This window comes from Molothrus aeneus, chromosome 9, assembly GCF_037042795.1.
Source record: "Molothrus aeneus isolate 106 chromosome 9, BPBGC_Maene_1.0, whole genome shotgun sequence".
NCBI lineage: Eukaryota > Metazoa > Chordata > Aves > Passeriformes > Icteridae > Molothrus > Molothrus aeneus.
This window is the reverse complement of record NC_089654.1, coordinates 11,020,745-11,037,326: the sequence shown is the minus strand read 5'-3', so window position 1 is coordinate 11,037,326 and position 16,582 is coordinate 11,020,745. Positions and strand designations below refer to the sequence as shown.

Here is a 16,582-nt window from a genome sequence, read left to right as displayed (position 1 = left end):
CTCTGCATGAATTACATACATGGGTGCCTGTTAATACAATAAGAATAGCACTAATATTGCTCTATATAATTTTGTGAAGTTTAGTTATTCATAGGTGGAGCGCCAAATTAGGAAAACAAAAGTGCCTGTAACATTAATAATTATCACAGCAGTCTGAAAGATAAATCCCTGTCTGCTGCAGTGTCATTGTTGAATTTCTAGTACTTTCAGTGGGGCTTTCTAATACTTGGAATTTAAAACACTGCCCCCCAAATACAATTTGGTGCAACTCAATGAAAACACTTAATAGATTTTAAGATGCCTGGAGTAGGAGACTGTCTTTCCTTAGGGTGGTGGACTGGTGTGTCACTTCTCTCTGGGATGTGGCAGTGTGATGGCTTCACAACACCAAGGGAGTTGGAAGTTTTAAGTTAATGTGTGATTAATTTCCGTACTGTCATCATCCTTTTTCAAACCTTTAATTCATATGCCAGCTTTATCACTAGTAATAGTAGTAAAATGCTTGGCTAAAGGAAATGTGCATCTTGGATTATGACTGCTGGTTTGGGTGATTTCAGCACTTTGCAAATTGTGTTGTCAGCCTTGGTTTTATGCTCTAAGCACACAGAATGTAGGCAGTTGCTCTTGTGCTGGTGGCCTTGTTCTCCCAGATTACCATTCATCTGTTTTTCTACCTTTATCTCACATTTAATTATCTGAGATTATATTCTAACAATGCTGAATTACATGTTCTGTATGACTTGACAGCATAGTTTTGAATTTGCACAGTAACCATGCCTTTCAGGCTGCTAGCAAGTCGTGAATAAACTTTTTTGTTCCATAACCATGGTTAAAATGGAGATCTGGACATATAGTTGAATATGCAAGTGCAAGGGTAAGTTTCTAAGTAGTCTTGTTAACAAACACTTCTTGCACATGATCAGCAGAACTGCAAGTTTTCTTGAAGCTTGAAATGGTATTTCATGAGGACATTATAAATGTGATCTTATAAATTAAATTAAGACTGAATGGGTTCTTGGTTCATTTTAAGTTATACAGAACAATTAACAAAACCATATCCAGCTGCATAAGTTATTAAAAAAAAAAAGAGGGAGTGAGAAAAAAAGGTGATGGTAAGATGATGAATGGTGATCTTGAGATGCCCAAATGCATGTTTTTAATAAGGTGATGATGATGATGATAAAGTGTTACGGAGTCTGTCAGAAGAAAGTATGAAGCAAATTCAAAGAATTCTGCAGGAATCAACACACAGTATCTTTTTCTCTTTTGTTTTTGTGGTTTGGCTCTTTTTTTTTTTTCTGAATGAGATCTCTAGTCTGTGGAGTCTCAGGGGTTATGTAAGACAGAAACATTTTACTGTTTTAAGAAGGGCGTAAAAATGGATCCGAGGTACTTTTTGGAGGAAGGAGAGAAAAGGCACAGAGATGGAACATAACCTTTTTCAGCTAAAGGATTGTGTTTAGTGTGCAAACAAGTGAATATGAGTGACAACAAATGACTTTAAAAACCAGTCTGTTTCTCCACAATGTTTCCAAGACCATAATTTTGGAACCGTTTTCCAGTGAGAAGAGTGGTTGAAACTCAAACCTATTTTAAGCTGATGCATGATCCCTTTACAGAAGAGGTTGTGCTCTGCAGCCCTGGGGAGGCCGTGGGACAGGACTGGACTTGGGAGCCTCTTCCAGCCCTCTGTGTCCGTACGTTTTGGCTGTCCCATGTCATGCTTGCTCTGACAAGCTTCAGTGCTCAGTTGCTGCTGCTTAGTGTTTGTGTTTCAAATTCCTCTTTGATAACAGTGACAGGCAACAACCCATTTGATACCCTGTTGGTGTAACTAATTCCAGCTCAGCAAATGGGGAGCCCCCCTTTGATAAACATTTATTCTTGGAGAACAGCAAGCAGAGTTGGCAGGCACCTACCTTCAAGTCAGACTTTAAAACACAACATAAAAATCAGCGATTGGTGATAGGCAGGGGATTATTCCTGCATGGGTAATTCTTAAGCAAGATCCATTTTCCTATATAAAGGTATGCTCTCCTCACTGTTAATAGACCTGAGCGACTAATAAAATTCACTTGAGGCAGGCATAATTGGACAGGCTCTTTTGTCTCATCCTGTTCTTTCTAGACTGCATTATGGTGTAGCAATATGCTGACTTGCAGTAGGTTAAGAAAGGCTGACATTCTTTCAAGCCTCAGATTCACAGAGATTTGTGTTTTATCCCAGTGTATGTCCTTCACAAAACATAGTGGGATGTCATATCCCCCAGGTGAAACAGTGCCTTCTTTCTCTTGCATGCAAAGCCTGAGAGGTGCAGTTAACTTGCTGTGAGGTAGCTTGTCATCCTCTTTGCTGGTCTGGATTTTAGTTCAGCAAATTGAGTGTGAAGCCAGGAACCTTGGGACTCAGTCAACAAAGCAACAATGGGTGAGAGAGACTTAGACACAGCAGTCTTGGAGACAAATTTGTTTTCTAAATATAGCCTCTGTAGTCTCCACAAAGAGCTTAAAAACAAGCTGAACCTTGCAGGTTTGACATCCATGTGTGTGTCTCTTAAGTTTGTAGCATGTGATAGTTTTGTCTGGCAGTGAGAAGGAAATGAAGTGGTGTAGGCAAGTACGCTTCTGGCAAATAGAAATATGGCAAATCTCTGTAAGCAGCATACTTGTCTTCTCACTCTTGTGGCACGTGCAACCTTCCATGTGTTCATCCCCAAACCTGAGATGCACAAACATCTTTCCAGGCTACCTGGTACCTGGAGATTTAACATGTACTCCTTTTCTGTTTTTAACTAGGAAAATTTGTTTCTGGGTAGCAGGCAGTGTTAGAGGTTGGTGAGAATAATGCACACTGAAATACCCCCCCCTCCTTGATGGAATATGTGTGCTGCCTTGCCAAGATACCTGCTGCAGTGGTGATGTTAACTGGTTTTCCCTTTTCCCAAAGACACAGATATTGTCAGAGGTGCTGAAAAAGAGATAATTCATGATGTGGTAGATTTTTCTCCTTTAGACAGATCAGTCCCTGCTGAGCTGTGCACTGCTGTGGAGCCTGTGGCATACCTGGATTCCCCAGCAGCCCCAGTGGCACCCACTGGTGTGGCTCCCCAGCCCCACATGTCCTGTGTGCAGCCTTTCCTCTGCAGTGCACCCTCCAGCCTGTACACACATCCTCAGCCAGCTCTGGAAGTTCTAACTCAGCACCTTGTGGTCCCATTACATGATCTGCCAGGCTTCAGGGTTAAATCTGGTGGCCCACAGCAACTTTGTGCAGCGTGGTAAATGGTAACTTCTCCGTGTGGACTTTGGCTTCCTGCATTTCTTGCAACTCTGTGCATAATCGGGTCAGATAATGTAAAAGTTTGGTGCAAGTAAAAGGCCACAGAAAAATAAAATCTGGAACCGTGTCTGGTAGCTGGAGATTTAAGAAACACAGTTTAGAAGCAGAGGCTGAGCTGATTGTCTACACAGAGGAAAGGTATTAAAGTGAAGAGAGCTTTTCATTTTAGCTGTTAATTCATAACACAGTAAGGAATGGGTGCTAGAAAAATTAAATCAAGAATGCAGCGAACATGAAGGTGCTTAATTTTGATGTTTTTCTAGAACTCAGTCCTTTCTGAACCAGAAAGCCCTCGGTGATGGGGGGAGCCAGACACCTCCTAGCATGAAGCACCTGCCCTGCTCTGTGCACAGGGCAGAGCTAGGTCATGGCAGCTGTAAAACTCTAAATGTCTGACATCTGCCACTGTTTCTCTTTACTATGGGTAAAGAGACATCCATCTGGTTATATGGAATCAGAGATTTTCCACCTCCATATAGAGTCATTTTGGGAGAGCTCAGGGATGGTTCCTGGACAGGGCACAGTGGCTTCTGGAGTTTTCCTGGCCCTGCAGCCCCTGGGCACTGCACAGCATGGCTGTGACACTCTGTGTAGTCCTTGTCTGTCCAATGTGGAGGGTTCAATTGCTCAGCAGCCCCTTGTCAGCACAGTCTGGCTGCCAGGTGGAGGTGGTAGCCCTGATGTTGAAATTCTACTCAAAGGGCTTTTCAGTTGTGTGAGGCTCTGTGCCTTCATTGCAAAAGTACATCATTACTGGGTAAAAAATGCTCAATGATGTCTCCCAGAAGTGCTCAAACCTTCATTTTCGAACCTCTGTCCAAGCTTCCAAAGAGACTGACTTGGAGGAAGCCTTTTAATGGGGAAATAGACCTGTTTTACAGGGAATTTCAGGAAAGACTGTATCAAAATGATTGAGACCCTTAGATTAGCTTCCTTGGTTAGAGCATGGTGCTGATCACCCCAGGGTTGTGGGTTTAATACCTATGTGGGCCATTCACTCAAGAGTTGGACTTGATGATCCCGGTGGGTCCCTTTGAACTCAGAACATTCTGTGATCTACTTCTTTCTTTCCCCCACTTGAGAGTATTTTGCTTGGGTACCTAGACCTGTGCTCTGGTAACATTTAAATGTGGAAGTTATATTTCTTGGTTTTCTGCAGACTGTACTACAGCTGCTGCATGATGAAAGAATTGACACAAATAGAAAAAAAATAAAATTAGTATATTACAGAAGTGCCAGCATGCACTTGCTATCATTAAGCAGAAAGTCTTCGTCTTTACCAGTAGATGAGGCAGGAATTTGGTTCATTACTATAGGAGGAGGACAGAGCAACATACAGTGGCATTAAAATGAAATGCAGGTCCCTTCCTGAGAGCCCAGAATGCCTTTGCTTTAGTTACAAATATTCTGAAGAGATCATTTACTCTGGCTCCCAGTTCTGTTAGAATCATTCTACTATGGTATCTGTTTGCAAAATAAGGTTTGCACTCGCTTTTAATTCTTAAAAGCAGAGGAAAAACCTGAACTTGGCAAAGCCTTTTGAACTCCTGAATCAAGAACTAGCTGCTTAGAAAAAAAGGGATTAAAACCTTTTAATCCTTTTGTGTAAAAAAAAAAAAAAAAAGATGTTTAATGTGGTAGGCATGCTGGCAAAATTAATTTTCATGTTTTTTCAAGCACAAGATTTCGGTTTTGTCTGTTTCCTGGTTCTGCATATCTTAGCGGGTTCTTTACACTATGCAATATGCTTTATTAACTTTGAAGTTTTGAAGAAATTTGCAAATAACAAAATTCAGATATGGAAGGAAAAGTAACTTGCTAGGAGCAGGCACAGCTGTTCTGTGCTGCATTAGGCAGTGTGCTGATGACTTGATTTTAGAGCCCTTTAGATGGGGGTTTTGTCCCTTGTACGTTTTGTGTGCAAGAGAGAGACAGCCTGAATTCAGGTACTGAATTTTGTGTATGATTAAATGAATGTTCTATATGTATGCATTTGAAAGCCCCTAAGTGAATGTTGTGTAAATGGTGATAATTGGAGACTGTCTCCCTGCAGTCCTTTCTCAGGCTGAATAAGGTCTAAGGCCAATGGCCCAAATGCTTAATTGTATTAAACACAGAGGCTGAAAAATTTATTAACTCAGAAAGTGTGTATTACCAAGTTAATTGGAAGTGCCTTTAAGCTATTACCAGGTGGAAATTTGACTTCAGGTTTCAGTTTTAAATTAAAGCAGAAAACCATTCTGTGAGGCTGCTGGAAGGTCTGCAGTTAGAGCAGCGCTTCTCTCTCTCCTTTGTTTTTCTGCTCTGTGTAATGCTTGGTATAAATGCTGGGAAGTTAAAGCTGAACCCATATATAGCTCTGGCTTTCCCCCAAAATATGTAAAAGGCTGCACACACAAGCTGTGAGTGCTCTAGGGAAACGTAAAGGCAGAAGATGGAAATGAAGGCAACCTCAAGTTCTAGAAGGATGTTTTACTGGGCTGCTTTTCTGCTTTGTTTTTAATCAGTATTCTTCAGTTGTGGCAGGACTGCTTTATGCTTCTTGGAATATTTTTCTTTTTTTGGTTACGTGTTATTTCAGGTATTGGAAGCAAGTAAGAATGATGTCATAGTAGAGGGACTGATTTATTTCCCCCCACCCCCTTCCCATGGATGAGAGTCAGTCAAAGCCCAGGGATTAGCCAGAGTTAGGGATTTTCTTACTAAGATGTAAAGCAGCTCACACTGATAGCTACCCAGGCACTTTGAGAAAGACATTGCAATTACAACAGCCTGGAAAAATAATGGAGAAAATTTGCCACCCTGTGTGCAAAATCTGTAGGCCTCCTGCAGATGTGATATGGAGAAAAACCACCTCCCCACTGAGTTAAGGTCTAAGTTGTCTGCATAAAACTCCACAAATAAATCAGCACCCAGAATGTGGCTTGCACAGCATCCTCCTGTGATGGCTGCCTGAGACAATTCTGGTTCAGTATCGTCAGTTAATTTTAGGCATTTAAACTTTGTCAACAATTTCCATGATTCATAAAGAGACAGAATTAGAAATTTAGTAAAGTGCAATACTATGATGACAGGCTGTTGCTGTAGTTTATTAATATCCTGTAATCATGGCCTTTACACTTGAATGAGCTAATGGCTTTTAACCCATATTGCTGTGGAATAAGCAGGTTTATCCAAATATCAGCATTTAACAGGGGAGGCTGAGTTTCTGTTGGTGAAGGTTGATGTATATGTAACTGTCCAGACGTGAACTAGAAGTACACAGGGCACAGGAGGTTTTCAGATGTTTCTTCAAGAAGAAAATTAAAATTTACTTGATTTTTACTTAAACTTGTGAGTATAAATCCTGTGTTGGCAAAAGGGAAAAGAGGGCTTGAAAATGCCTGTCTGGGTGTGGGAGTTCCTGCTGTGTGTCTGTAGAGCCACCTCAGCCCTGTCAAAGGCTTTGCCTTTAGACTGGGCTTATGCTCAGCAAAGAGACTCTTTGCCAAGATGGTGAAGAAGCAGGAGTTGAAAATTGTCAGAATTTCTGAGCTTAAGTCATTACAAATACTGATAAACGTATATGTTTAACTTTACATGTATCCTTGCATTCTCCTTTACTTAAGCTTACTCCAGATAAACAAAGCATAGCGGGTCTTGCCTGCTGAAATGAGTGCCTTGAACCTTAGTTCAGTGTGTTTCCTGCTGGTGTTTAGGGAGAAGCACAGCTTCTGCTGAATGACTGCTTTTGTTATTTTTGTAATGTGATTTTTTTTTTTACTGAAAGTTACAGAGGTCATTGAACACGTTAAAAGATCTACTTCTTGGAATTTTGGATATTAATCATTCACTTTATTTGATTTCATTTTGTACAAACTCAGAAGTTACATCTGAGTAACTTCATGGAAGTCAGGAGAAGGCGACAAGGAGAAATGCAACTTGCTCTGAGATAATGTTTGTAGATTTGATTATCATGGACATTCACACTTGAAGCTGGAAAACTCAACCACTAAAATCAGATTGAAATAGCAGAATCATTTCTCCTAGCTGTTGGGAATCTCTTAAGCATTAAAACAAAATAAGATCGTAAAAAAGAGGCAATATGCAGGTAACGTGAGGTAATGTGTAATTCAGATTGATCTGAGGAATGTGTTGAATTTGGAGTGCCGTTTTCTGTGATTGGGGTGCTATTAAGAGTTTTTTTAAAGTGAATGGGAGAAAGGGTTATGATCCATATCCTGGATAAAAAGAAAATTGTGCAACACATCTGAGCATGCAACACCCCACCACATACATTTGCATTTTTTTAATAAGTGCTTTGCACCAAACAATAAAGAACAGAAGTTTCATTTACAAAGTGCTGTCATCTTAGTGAAATAAAACCAAAATAGGAGAAATAAGGAATGAATTAGGATTGTGCTCACTGAGACCCACAGAGGCTTTACCAAGCTGTTGTTAAAGAAATGTTATTACAAGGCTCACACAGGCTCTTCCTACGTATAAATTATCCAAGAATAAAAAGTGCAAGTTTGAAAAATTGTATTTTGCCAAACAGTATTCCTGCTAATCACAAAGGGGCAGGAACTACATTTAAATAATGGTGGGTATATTTCAAGGAAAGCATAAGGATGCTAAATGTAAGGATAGCTGGGGAGCCCACTGACTTGTCTCCTGCCCTGCAGTGGATGCTTAGGAGAAGAATCACTGATCAGCTTTCTCCAGAGTATCTTTCCATTAGGCATCCATCCATGCACAGAAATCAATCACCCAGGATCATAAAGGAACCCTAGAAATACTGTATAGCTGTATATAAAAGCTTGGGCAACCTTTGTCTTCTAGACCACTTCATTTCCACTTCAAAGTCAGTCATGAACATGAGAAGGTCTGTGTCACTGTTGGTTCCTTCCCAGTGTTATAACTGAGCCACATCATCATTTTCTGCATATTTGTCCTGACAGCAGCCATGTGAGAACAGCAGGTTAGTTTTACAAAGGAAGGTGAGGCACAGTTGTGCCTTTGTGTATGTGACAGGGAAGGTTAAAGGCAGGGATTTAAACCTGAATTTTGCAATTTCCAGGCTCAGGAACTGATTTCATTGTGATCTGTTCATTCCAGTGTCAGTAATTTCTTAATATTCATTTAGGCCAGGCACCTAAATAAGATTGCCTATGCCTATTGTATGTCCTTATCCAGTTCATCTTATATTGCAACTGTAATTTTTTTTGTTCACAGAGGAGTCTGCTTCCAATCTTAATTTAGCTCAAGTCGTAAAATCTTTCGGATAAAAATATAAGCTTCCCTCTCCTACAACACAAGTCTTATTTTTGGCTGCCCATCTATTTAGAGTAGTGAGAACTTGTACCATGAGGACACAGATTTTTTCTTCAAAATCTCTCACAGCAGGTGGGTGTTCATAGAACACTTAATTGTAGACGTGTTCAAGAATACATTTTTCCTCAAACCTCTGTGTGACCCTTTGGAAAAATGGCATCCACAAGAACAGAAGGAGCACTATGTTACCAGTCCCTGAATTAAAATTTTTGAATGAGGAATATTTGATATGGGTGCTAAATCCTGAAAATGCATTCAGATTCCATTTAATTTTCCCATTTATTTTAAGAAAATGATGGGTCTTTGAAATAAAACAAGTTAACATTTGTGTATATTATTACAAGGAAGCATATTTTATGTGACAATTGTGTGCTTAATGCGTATCAAAATGCAACCATCTGTGCTAATTACCCAGGACCCAGCATTATTTTTCAAGGATCTGGCTAGTATTCAAGTCAGGTAATGCAGATTATACGTTACTCCTCAAAGACCATGGTTCACGTAAAAGACACTTTGCCAAGTTAGAAAGAGGCTACACCTCTGTCCTCAGCCTTGAAGGAAATCTGACAAGAGACACTTTTCTCCCTGGGAAAGTCCTTTGGGTTCACTAAGAAGCTGTGCAGCCTAAAAACTGCACATGCGATGAAGTGACTCTGAACTTAGCAGCTAAAGAAAAGAAAACCTGGAGAAGGGAACTGAAATTTTACTCTTCTGCTACAGATGTTTGGTAGGGCAGATTTTAAAACAGGTGCTGAGATGGTTTTCTCATTTGTACGAATTCTTTCACAACAAATTTTCCAGAATAGCAGGGAGCAACAGTGATTTTAAATATAACATACAGGTGAGAGAGGCATCTTCATGGCTGTGCCTGGCTCTGAAGTATCCTGCAGGAAATGTGTCAGTGGCTCTCCAGGAAACCTGAGGTTGTCTTTGAGGGCTTCAGGTTCCCCTCCCAAACCCATCACACTGTTTTGCAGGGAAGGACAGACAACAGCCATATTGGTTAGAGCATACCTGACTGTCTCTGGCTTTCTTTGCACGTTCTTGCTGACCTTTTAGAATATAACTCAAAGGAGCTTTTCTTTTGAACCCTTCACACACCCAGCTCAGGACACTGCATGAGTTTTCTGCTATTTTTCCAGGCTAGCTCAGTAGAGCACTGTGTACCTAAATCTCTGCAAGCATCTCGTGCATGCCATGAGGCCCTCTTTGGGATTCACTTTACAGGATTATCCACAAATCTGTGCTTGCTTGGCAAGTGGCTTTTTCAACACTACCAAATGTGGAAGGAAAGTCCTTTTCTTCTGAAATGTTGTTTTTTGGTTTTAATTTCTCAATGGAGAGCATGTCTGAGCAAGTTGTTATTTTTCTGCCCCCAGCCAAATAAGATGAAGTCAGTTTCTTACAAGAGAAAGAAATACTCTATTTTTTAGTCTTCCTCCTCAGAACTGTGTTGTTCCCATAAGCTTTCTAGAATAATTTCGTTTTGAGCAAAGACCAAACAGAGAAAATTTCAGCCAAGAAGGTGAAAATTTTCCCATTCTCCTGCCTGAAGCTTGTGAGTGAATAGAAATGAGAGCAGTGACTTCTGTTCCTGGTGTAATAGGAACTTGGTTTTGAAGTGAGGAGCAAGAATTAGTTCAGGGTGTGAGGCCTGAAAGTGCTCCAGGTATCTGTCACCAAGCAGAGAGGCCAGGGAGAGAAAGACTGGAGTAGTTTGGACTTAGGGAAACTGTGCCAGTCTGGAGTTGTTACTCCATGTGCTGGAGTGAGTGAAGGTGGGTGTGATGGGCACCCAGCCATCCGGCGCCTCTCCCTGCTGTCAGACAGGACTTCCTCAGGAGGTTCTCTCAGGCTGGTGGTTCAGAGATTTGTCTTTGAAACACAATAGGTCTTTCTCCTTTCCCCCCACCCCTTAAACTTTCAACAGAAAATCTTCAGCTTTGGTCCATAGGTTATCAGGGAAAGGACAGGTTTTCACTGCAAAAGACATTTGAGTTCCTTGTATTTATATGTAGCATGTTTGAGCGAAAAACAGTTAAATTAAAACTTCATACATGTATAATCTTCTATGGACACTGCTCATTTTGAATTTAAGGAGAGGGAAAGGACAACATGTAGGTTATTCTGTGCATCCGTATTTTTTTCTGACTGTGTTTCTAGGACTACCCTAAGAGTGCAAATGCTTAAAATGGGCTAAAAAAGACAGCTTGTACCATGATCTGGCCCTCTCCCCAGTGTTGCCCCTTGGAGGTAACTAGTGATAGTCTCATGACAGCTTCCTCTAGGCTCTAACTCCAGTAGAGTTAGAGAGATGTTGGTTGGAGGGGAGATGTGGAGGTTGTCTAGTCCACTTAACATGCATTTTTCACAGACACCAGCAGTTTAGTGGATACTCTGTTGTGCTTGTGTTAGCTCTTACTGGGATGAATTTTGGGATTTACTGTAACAGTTACTGGTCAATATAAAAAATATACTCATGCCTGACTCTATTGTCCTGGGGCCAGGACTCAGGATTATAGGTTTGCTTAATTAGTACTTTCCTTCCATTTCAAAATTTCAGAGCATAGAAATGTTTAAAATGCCTTTGTAGAAATACCTTTTCTCGGACTGAGAATTTGGTTTATATACAGGTGTACTTGTGTGACCAGTCTTGGAGGATTTAGATTGTTTCCAGAAATCAGTGTCACTCAAACGTGCAGGGGAAAAAGGTTCATTGCAACAATGTAAAATCAAGGCAGCAGGTTTTTTTTAGCTTTTACTGCAAGTGAATGTTCAGTTTCCTTTTGTTCTGGTTTTAATAGTATTGATCTTTTTTAAATGTACAAAAGTAAAGTAAGTCCTCAGTGTATGTGCTGGGGAGTAAGTGTAAAGTTAGAGATATAATTGCATTGTATTCTTCAAGGACAAAAGTTTTTGGATTCTGCTGTATTTGCCATTTGAAAAAAATTACACTACTTTACTAAGATCACAGAGTAAATAACAGAAAATCAGAAAACCAAATCAGCTGCTGAAGTGCAATACAAGGCATCAGCTCAGCACACTGCATAGCAAAACAGTCAATCACAATGCCATCACTAGCAGCCTGAATGGTAAATTAACATTTCTCTGGAATAGATGAAAGGTGAATAAACAGAGATATATGTAAATACAAACTAAGTAGAAATAGACATGATTATAGATGAGTAAATATGTGGAATCAGCATCAGTTAAGCAAGCAGACTTAATAATTGCTTGCTGTTCATGTCAGGACAATGTGCCAAAGCCTTTAGACAGCAGCCATCATGTCTTAAAAGGCATTTTCTGGGGTTTGAGCACAGTCCTGGGGACTCCACACCAAGGATGGCAAAATTCAGTACACTTTTGTGAGGAATTTCTGTGGTGAGGCCAGGTCTGTGATACTTCTTCAGAGGAGCGTATTGAGGACAGAACATGTGTATCCATTTCTGTGCAGGCAGTGCTGGCCATGCTGGATCCACCACCCACCTTTTGGAAATCAGGCTGAGTGAGCTGCAGAGGTCCAGGTCTGCACTGCAGCGTGTCAGCTGTGACCCCCAGATCAGCCAGGTTGGGGCTGGCATGTCCCCACGTGGGTGCTTGGTGGCTCCCCAGCCCAGGGCACAGCCCGTGTGGAGCAGTGGCTGTTGCAGGTTTGGGGGGGCTCTGCTGTCCTGCTGCCTCTGCAGTGGCTGAGTGCCACCCCCCTCTGCTGTGGGTGGCCTCCACTGCTGGGTCTCTCTCCACTGGTCTGGCCTTGTCTCTCACTCTGAAAGCAGTGGGTTGTCCTCAGCCAGCTGCAGGCTGCCAGGAAATACCTGCTTCACCCTAGTGTCTCCATGGGCTGCAGGGCAATACCTGCTCAGGCACCTGGAGCTCCTCATGCCCCTCTGGCTCGGTGCTGACAAGGCTGTTCCTCACTTTTTACCTCATTCCTCACTCCTGTGAGGTGTTCTGCCTTTTCTTAACCCGTTACCACAGAGGCACCACCATGACAAGCCTGGCTGTGCCATGCTGTGGGATCTCTGTGTCCAGCACAGGGCAGCCCTGACCTCTTCTCACAAAGACCATCTTCCAGCATACCCCAACACCCCTCACAGGCAGTGGTGCCATGTGGGAGAAGCAAGAAGCATCCTGGGCCTTTGGCAGTCTCCCTGGCCTGGCAGAACCTGGTCTCTGGACTTTGTCAAAAGCAGGGAGGGTTGAAGTAGTTCACTTGGTTGAGTGGCTGTGTGTGTTGTCACACCATGCCACACTGCCAAGACAGGGCTCAGCAGAAGCAGTTAATGTGGGCTAAACCAGAAGGTGGAACTAGGGTTGAGGAGGTGTCACAGTTTCAGCCAAGTCTCCCAGGACTGCAGTCCAGGGGTGAAATTGTGCTCCACATTTGCTGAGAGAAAGGTGCTGTCTCCTGAGCTCTGCCTCATCCTGTCCTGAGCCACTGCTCTCCATGCTCTATTTGGAAAAGAAGAAAAAAGCATCTTTGTGCCAGGTTAGGAGCCCAAATCTGTTCCACAGAGGCTTTGATGATGCTGGGGCTCCTTGTAGGATTCAGGTGCCAGTGTCTGGAGGCAGCAGGGAGGAGCAGTGGGGGGGATGAGGAGCAGAGCACTTGCCCCTGCCCTCTTCAGTCACTGCCACCGCCTGCCTGGTTTGGCTGTAACTGCAGCTGCACCCATAGAATTTGAATCTCTCATGCATTAGAAAAATACATTTAAAGGCTGTGGTCTTTTGGGATCACTGAATTTGTATCCCTCCTAGATCAGGGAAATTCAGCCCTCAGTTTGGCTAGAGGTCAAAGCACCTGGGCTGACAGATGTCATGTCCCTCTCCCTCAAGGACACACTCATGGATGTGTCTGGAATGTGAAGGTGTGGAACCACCAGCAGCTCTGCTGGGGTCATTGGTTTGTTATCTTGGGGTTGAACAGGTTTCTTCTTTTAGTCAGGCTCCTTTCTACATGCCAGCAGTTGTCTCTGACCTCTTTATAGGTCAGGTTCATCTTTGAGGTGGTTGATCAGAATTGTATTTGAAACATGGCCGTAGTGTGACCTGTGTGTGGAATGGCATCATGGGTGGACTCTGTTAACTCTCCCTGTGGAGTTAAATGTTTTAGTGCTTTACAGGAATATGAGATCATCAAATGCTTCTCATGAGGACAAAGCGGTGTTTCAAGATGATCCTCAGATCACATAGTGCAAAATTTTCCCATACAGAAGAATAATACAACCATTCAACCTGCATGCATAGTTTTATCCATCTGAATCTGTTATGCAAATCTCAAAGACACAGCTCTATTTTCATGAGTTTTTAAATTGATTATTTAAATGTTATTTGATACTTTTTTATTTTATTATTTTTGCCAAGTCTTTCATGCCTGAATGCTATTTTGGTTTCTTTGCTGACTTTCATTTCTAGTGATTAGTTTCTTAACAAGCATAGGCTAGCCTCTGCAGGTTTCCAGATACTTAAACTGTAGGATTTTATGTCAGTCCACATTTAAAATGAAACTAAAGGTTGTTATTTGTATACTTAAAACTGTATCTGTTAATTTTTATGGATATGTTAACAGCTTTCAGTTAAACTAATGTCAAGATATGGTACATTTCATAGGTTTGGTGTGTCAGCTGTTCTGTAATTGCCAGTGCTATGAGCATGGTACAAATCTGCAAAAATCCATTTATTAAAAAATAAACTGCAAAATTGTTCCAAATTGTCATATACCTGAATGAATGCCCAGGGGGCAGGGGAGAGCCTTCTATTGCCCTCATTTATAGGCAAGCCGGATGGACTTTACCATTTCAGGAGAAAAAGGTACTCAAGCAGAAACTGTCCTTGTCATGTTGCAGTCTGCACTGAATTTGTGTGGCTGAGGCCATTCAGCCTGGATTTGTAGTAAGAGCACCAGTTACTTTATAATTTAGATTAACATGACACATTCCATGCTTTATCTGATGTTATGTCCTCATGGGGGTGATTTGGTTATTTTTTCCAGGCAAGCCAACGTTTATGAAGGCTCCTGAAGATCAGATTGGGATTTCTGGAGGAGTGGCCTCTTTTGTGTGTCAGGCAACAGGAGAGCCCAAACCTCGTATCACGTGGATGAAGAAGGGGAAGAAAGTCAGTTCTCAGCGGTTTGAGGTAATTACCAAAAGGGGAAAAAAAAAACAAGAAAAAACCCAAACCTGAAAATTTGGTGATCAATCTAATCCTCGCAGGTCTTAATTGCACAATAATCATCACTGCAACCTGGGTATCTCTTCATCACTACAATACAGAGTGTAAAGCTTTAGTGTAAAGCGAGTTTCCTTCCCTGCAGCAATGCAATCTGTGGAGCAGGTGGTGTCCTTTGAGCATGATGCTGGAAACACACCAACAGGACATCCTCCTTCACATGGGAGACTGGGGCTTACAGAGAACTGGATGGCAGATAAGAGCTGGATCTAGCACTATCTTTTTCTTTTCATTGTCAGAATTTATAAGGCAACTCTTTGACCTGCAATCCCCAGTTGAATTCAAAAGTGAGATACCAAAACATTACTGGAAATCTTTAAGTGATGGTTACTGCCATCCCTCCCCCAAAGGTACTTGGAAGGGTAACGGTGAAGGGTTAATTGATGTCCCTGTGAGCTAAAGCAGGAGAGAAAGAAAGGGAGAAGAGCAGGTATCAGAAACATCTATGAAAAGGGGAAATTTGGTTTATATTTTACATAGCAAGTACATTTTCACTGACTTTCTCCACCTTTTTCTCTGCTTTCCTTTTTGGTGTTGGGCTCCCTTCTCTAAAACTGCCCTTGCAAATGTGACTCTTCTGCAATTCTGCTGCCTTTCCTCTAATCCCTTGTCTTTGATGTTTTTGCTTTCCTGACTGGAGCACAAGATGACTTTGCTGCCCAGAATGGATTGATTCAACTCACCAATTTTAATCATGAATTCATATGTGAGCAGAAAACCTTGATTAAAGTAATCAATTTTAATCTTGTTTTACATTGTTATTTTTCCCTGGTAAAGGTTTGTTGTATAGTAACTATCTAATTTGTAAGTAGATACAACCATACAACCATTATAGTGAATTTGGTGCTTGCTGTGGCTTACCAGAGGGCTATGCCATATTATATGCATTTATATTAGCAATTTCATACCTTTGTTCACATCAGTTTGGATGAATAGCTTGTGTCAGGAGATAGTGATTATTTTTTTCCTAAGTAACTATTAATTTTACTTCATTATTCGTTTTAATTAGGGAAAATTTGGAAGTAAGTTTAAATGGAGAAAAAAACCAAATCTGTTGTACACATGCTAAGTTGGGACACAGAAGAGGTATCCATTGTTAGCAAGTTCACAACATTTTGGCCTCAGCATCTGTCTGGCCCTTCGTAGTTGTAGCTCTGTTCCTATCACACAGTGTTGGTTCAAAGGATAGTGAGGGCAAAAGAGATTTCTGCTGTTTCATCTCTTAGCTTTTTAGTCCTTATCACTGAAGTGAATTAATCTCTGTAGCTGACTTTGTCTTGTTTTAAAATTTAGCGGTAGCTCTGCCCTTTGTAAAGATTTAGTATATTGTCACAGTTTCATGTTTAATTTAAAGATAAGTGTTTTTAAAAAATTAATTCTTTAAAGTGTATTGTGGTGATATTCATATTTCTCTTTCTTTACCTGACTGCATTAGGGATTTCTTCTTTATATGGAAGGGCTATTCCTTCCAGCATGAGGAATAACAGATTTTTTTAGTGGTCTTGGTTACCTTTTGATTTCTTCCTAATTCTCCTGTCACTGCAGGCTCTTGTGGTGCATTGTTCTCCTCCTTCCTGTTCTCTCTTTTGATCTTTACACCGTGGGAAGTGCTCCTAAACAGGCCCTTGAAAATAGGGTGGAAGTTTTGCATGGGGATAGCAGCCCTAGGTTGACATCCATGTCTGGAACGAAGGATCCT

General features: G+C 41.4%; 1 protein-coding gene across 13 annotated transcripts in view; it reads left to right on the top strand.

Moving 5' to 3' along the window:
- The window catches only part of PTPRF (protein tyrosine phosphatase receptor type F), a 374,864-nt gene that overhangs the window by 166,346 nt on the left and 191,936 nt on the right, over positions 1 to 16,582 (top strand). For all 13 annotated transcript variants that reach the window (XM_066556139.1, XM_066556138.1, XM_066556135.1 and 10 more), the window contains exon 4: positions 14,645 to 14,790. In XM_066556139.1, coding sequence (XP_066412236.1) covers positions 14,645 to 14,790 — 146 coding nt within the window. The remainder of the gene's footprint in view (positions 1 to 14,644; positions 14,791 to 16,582) is intronic.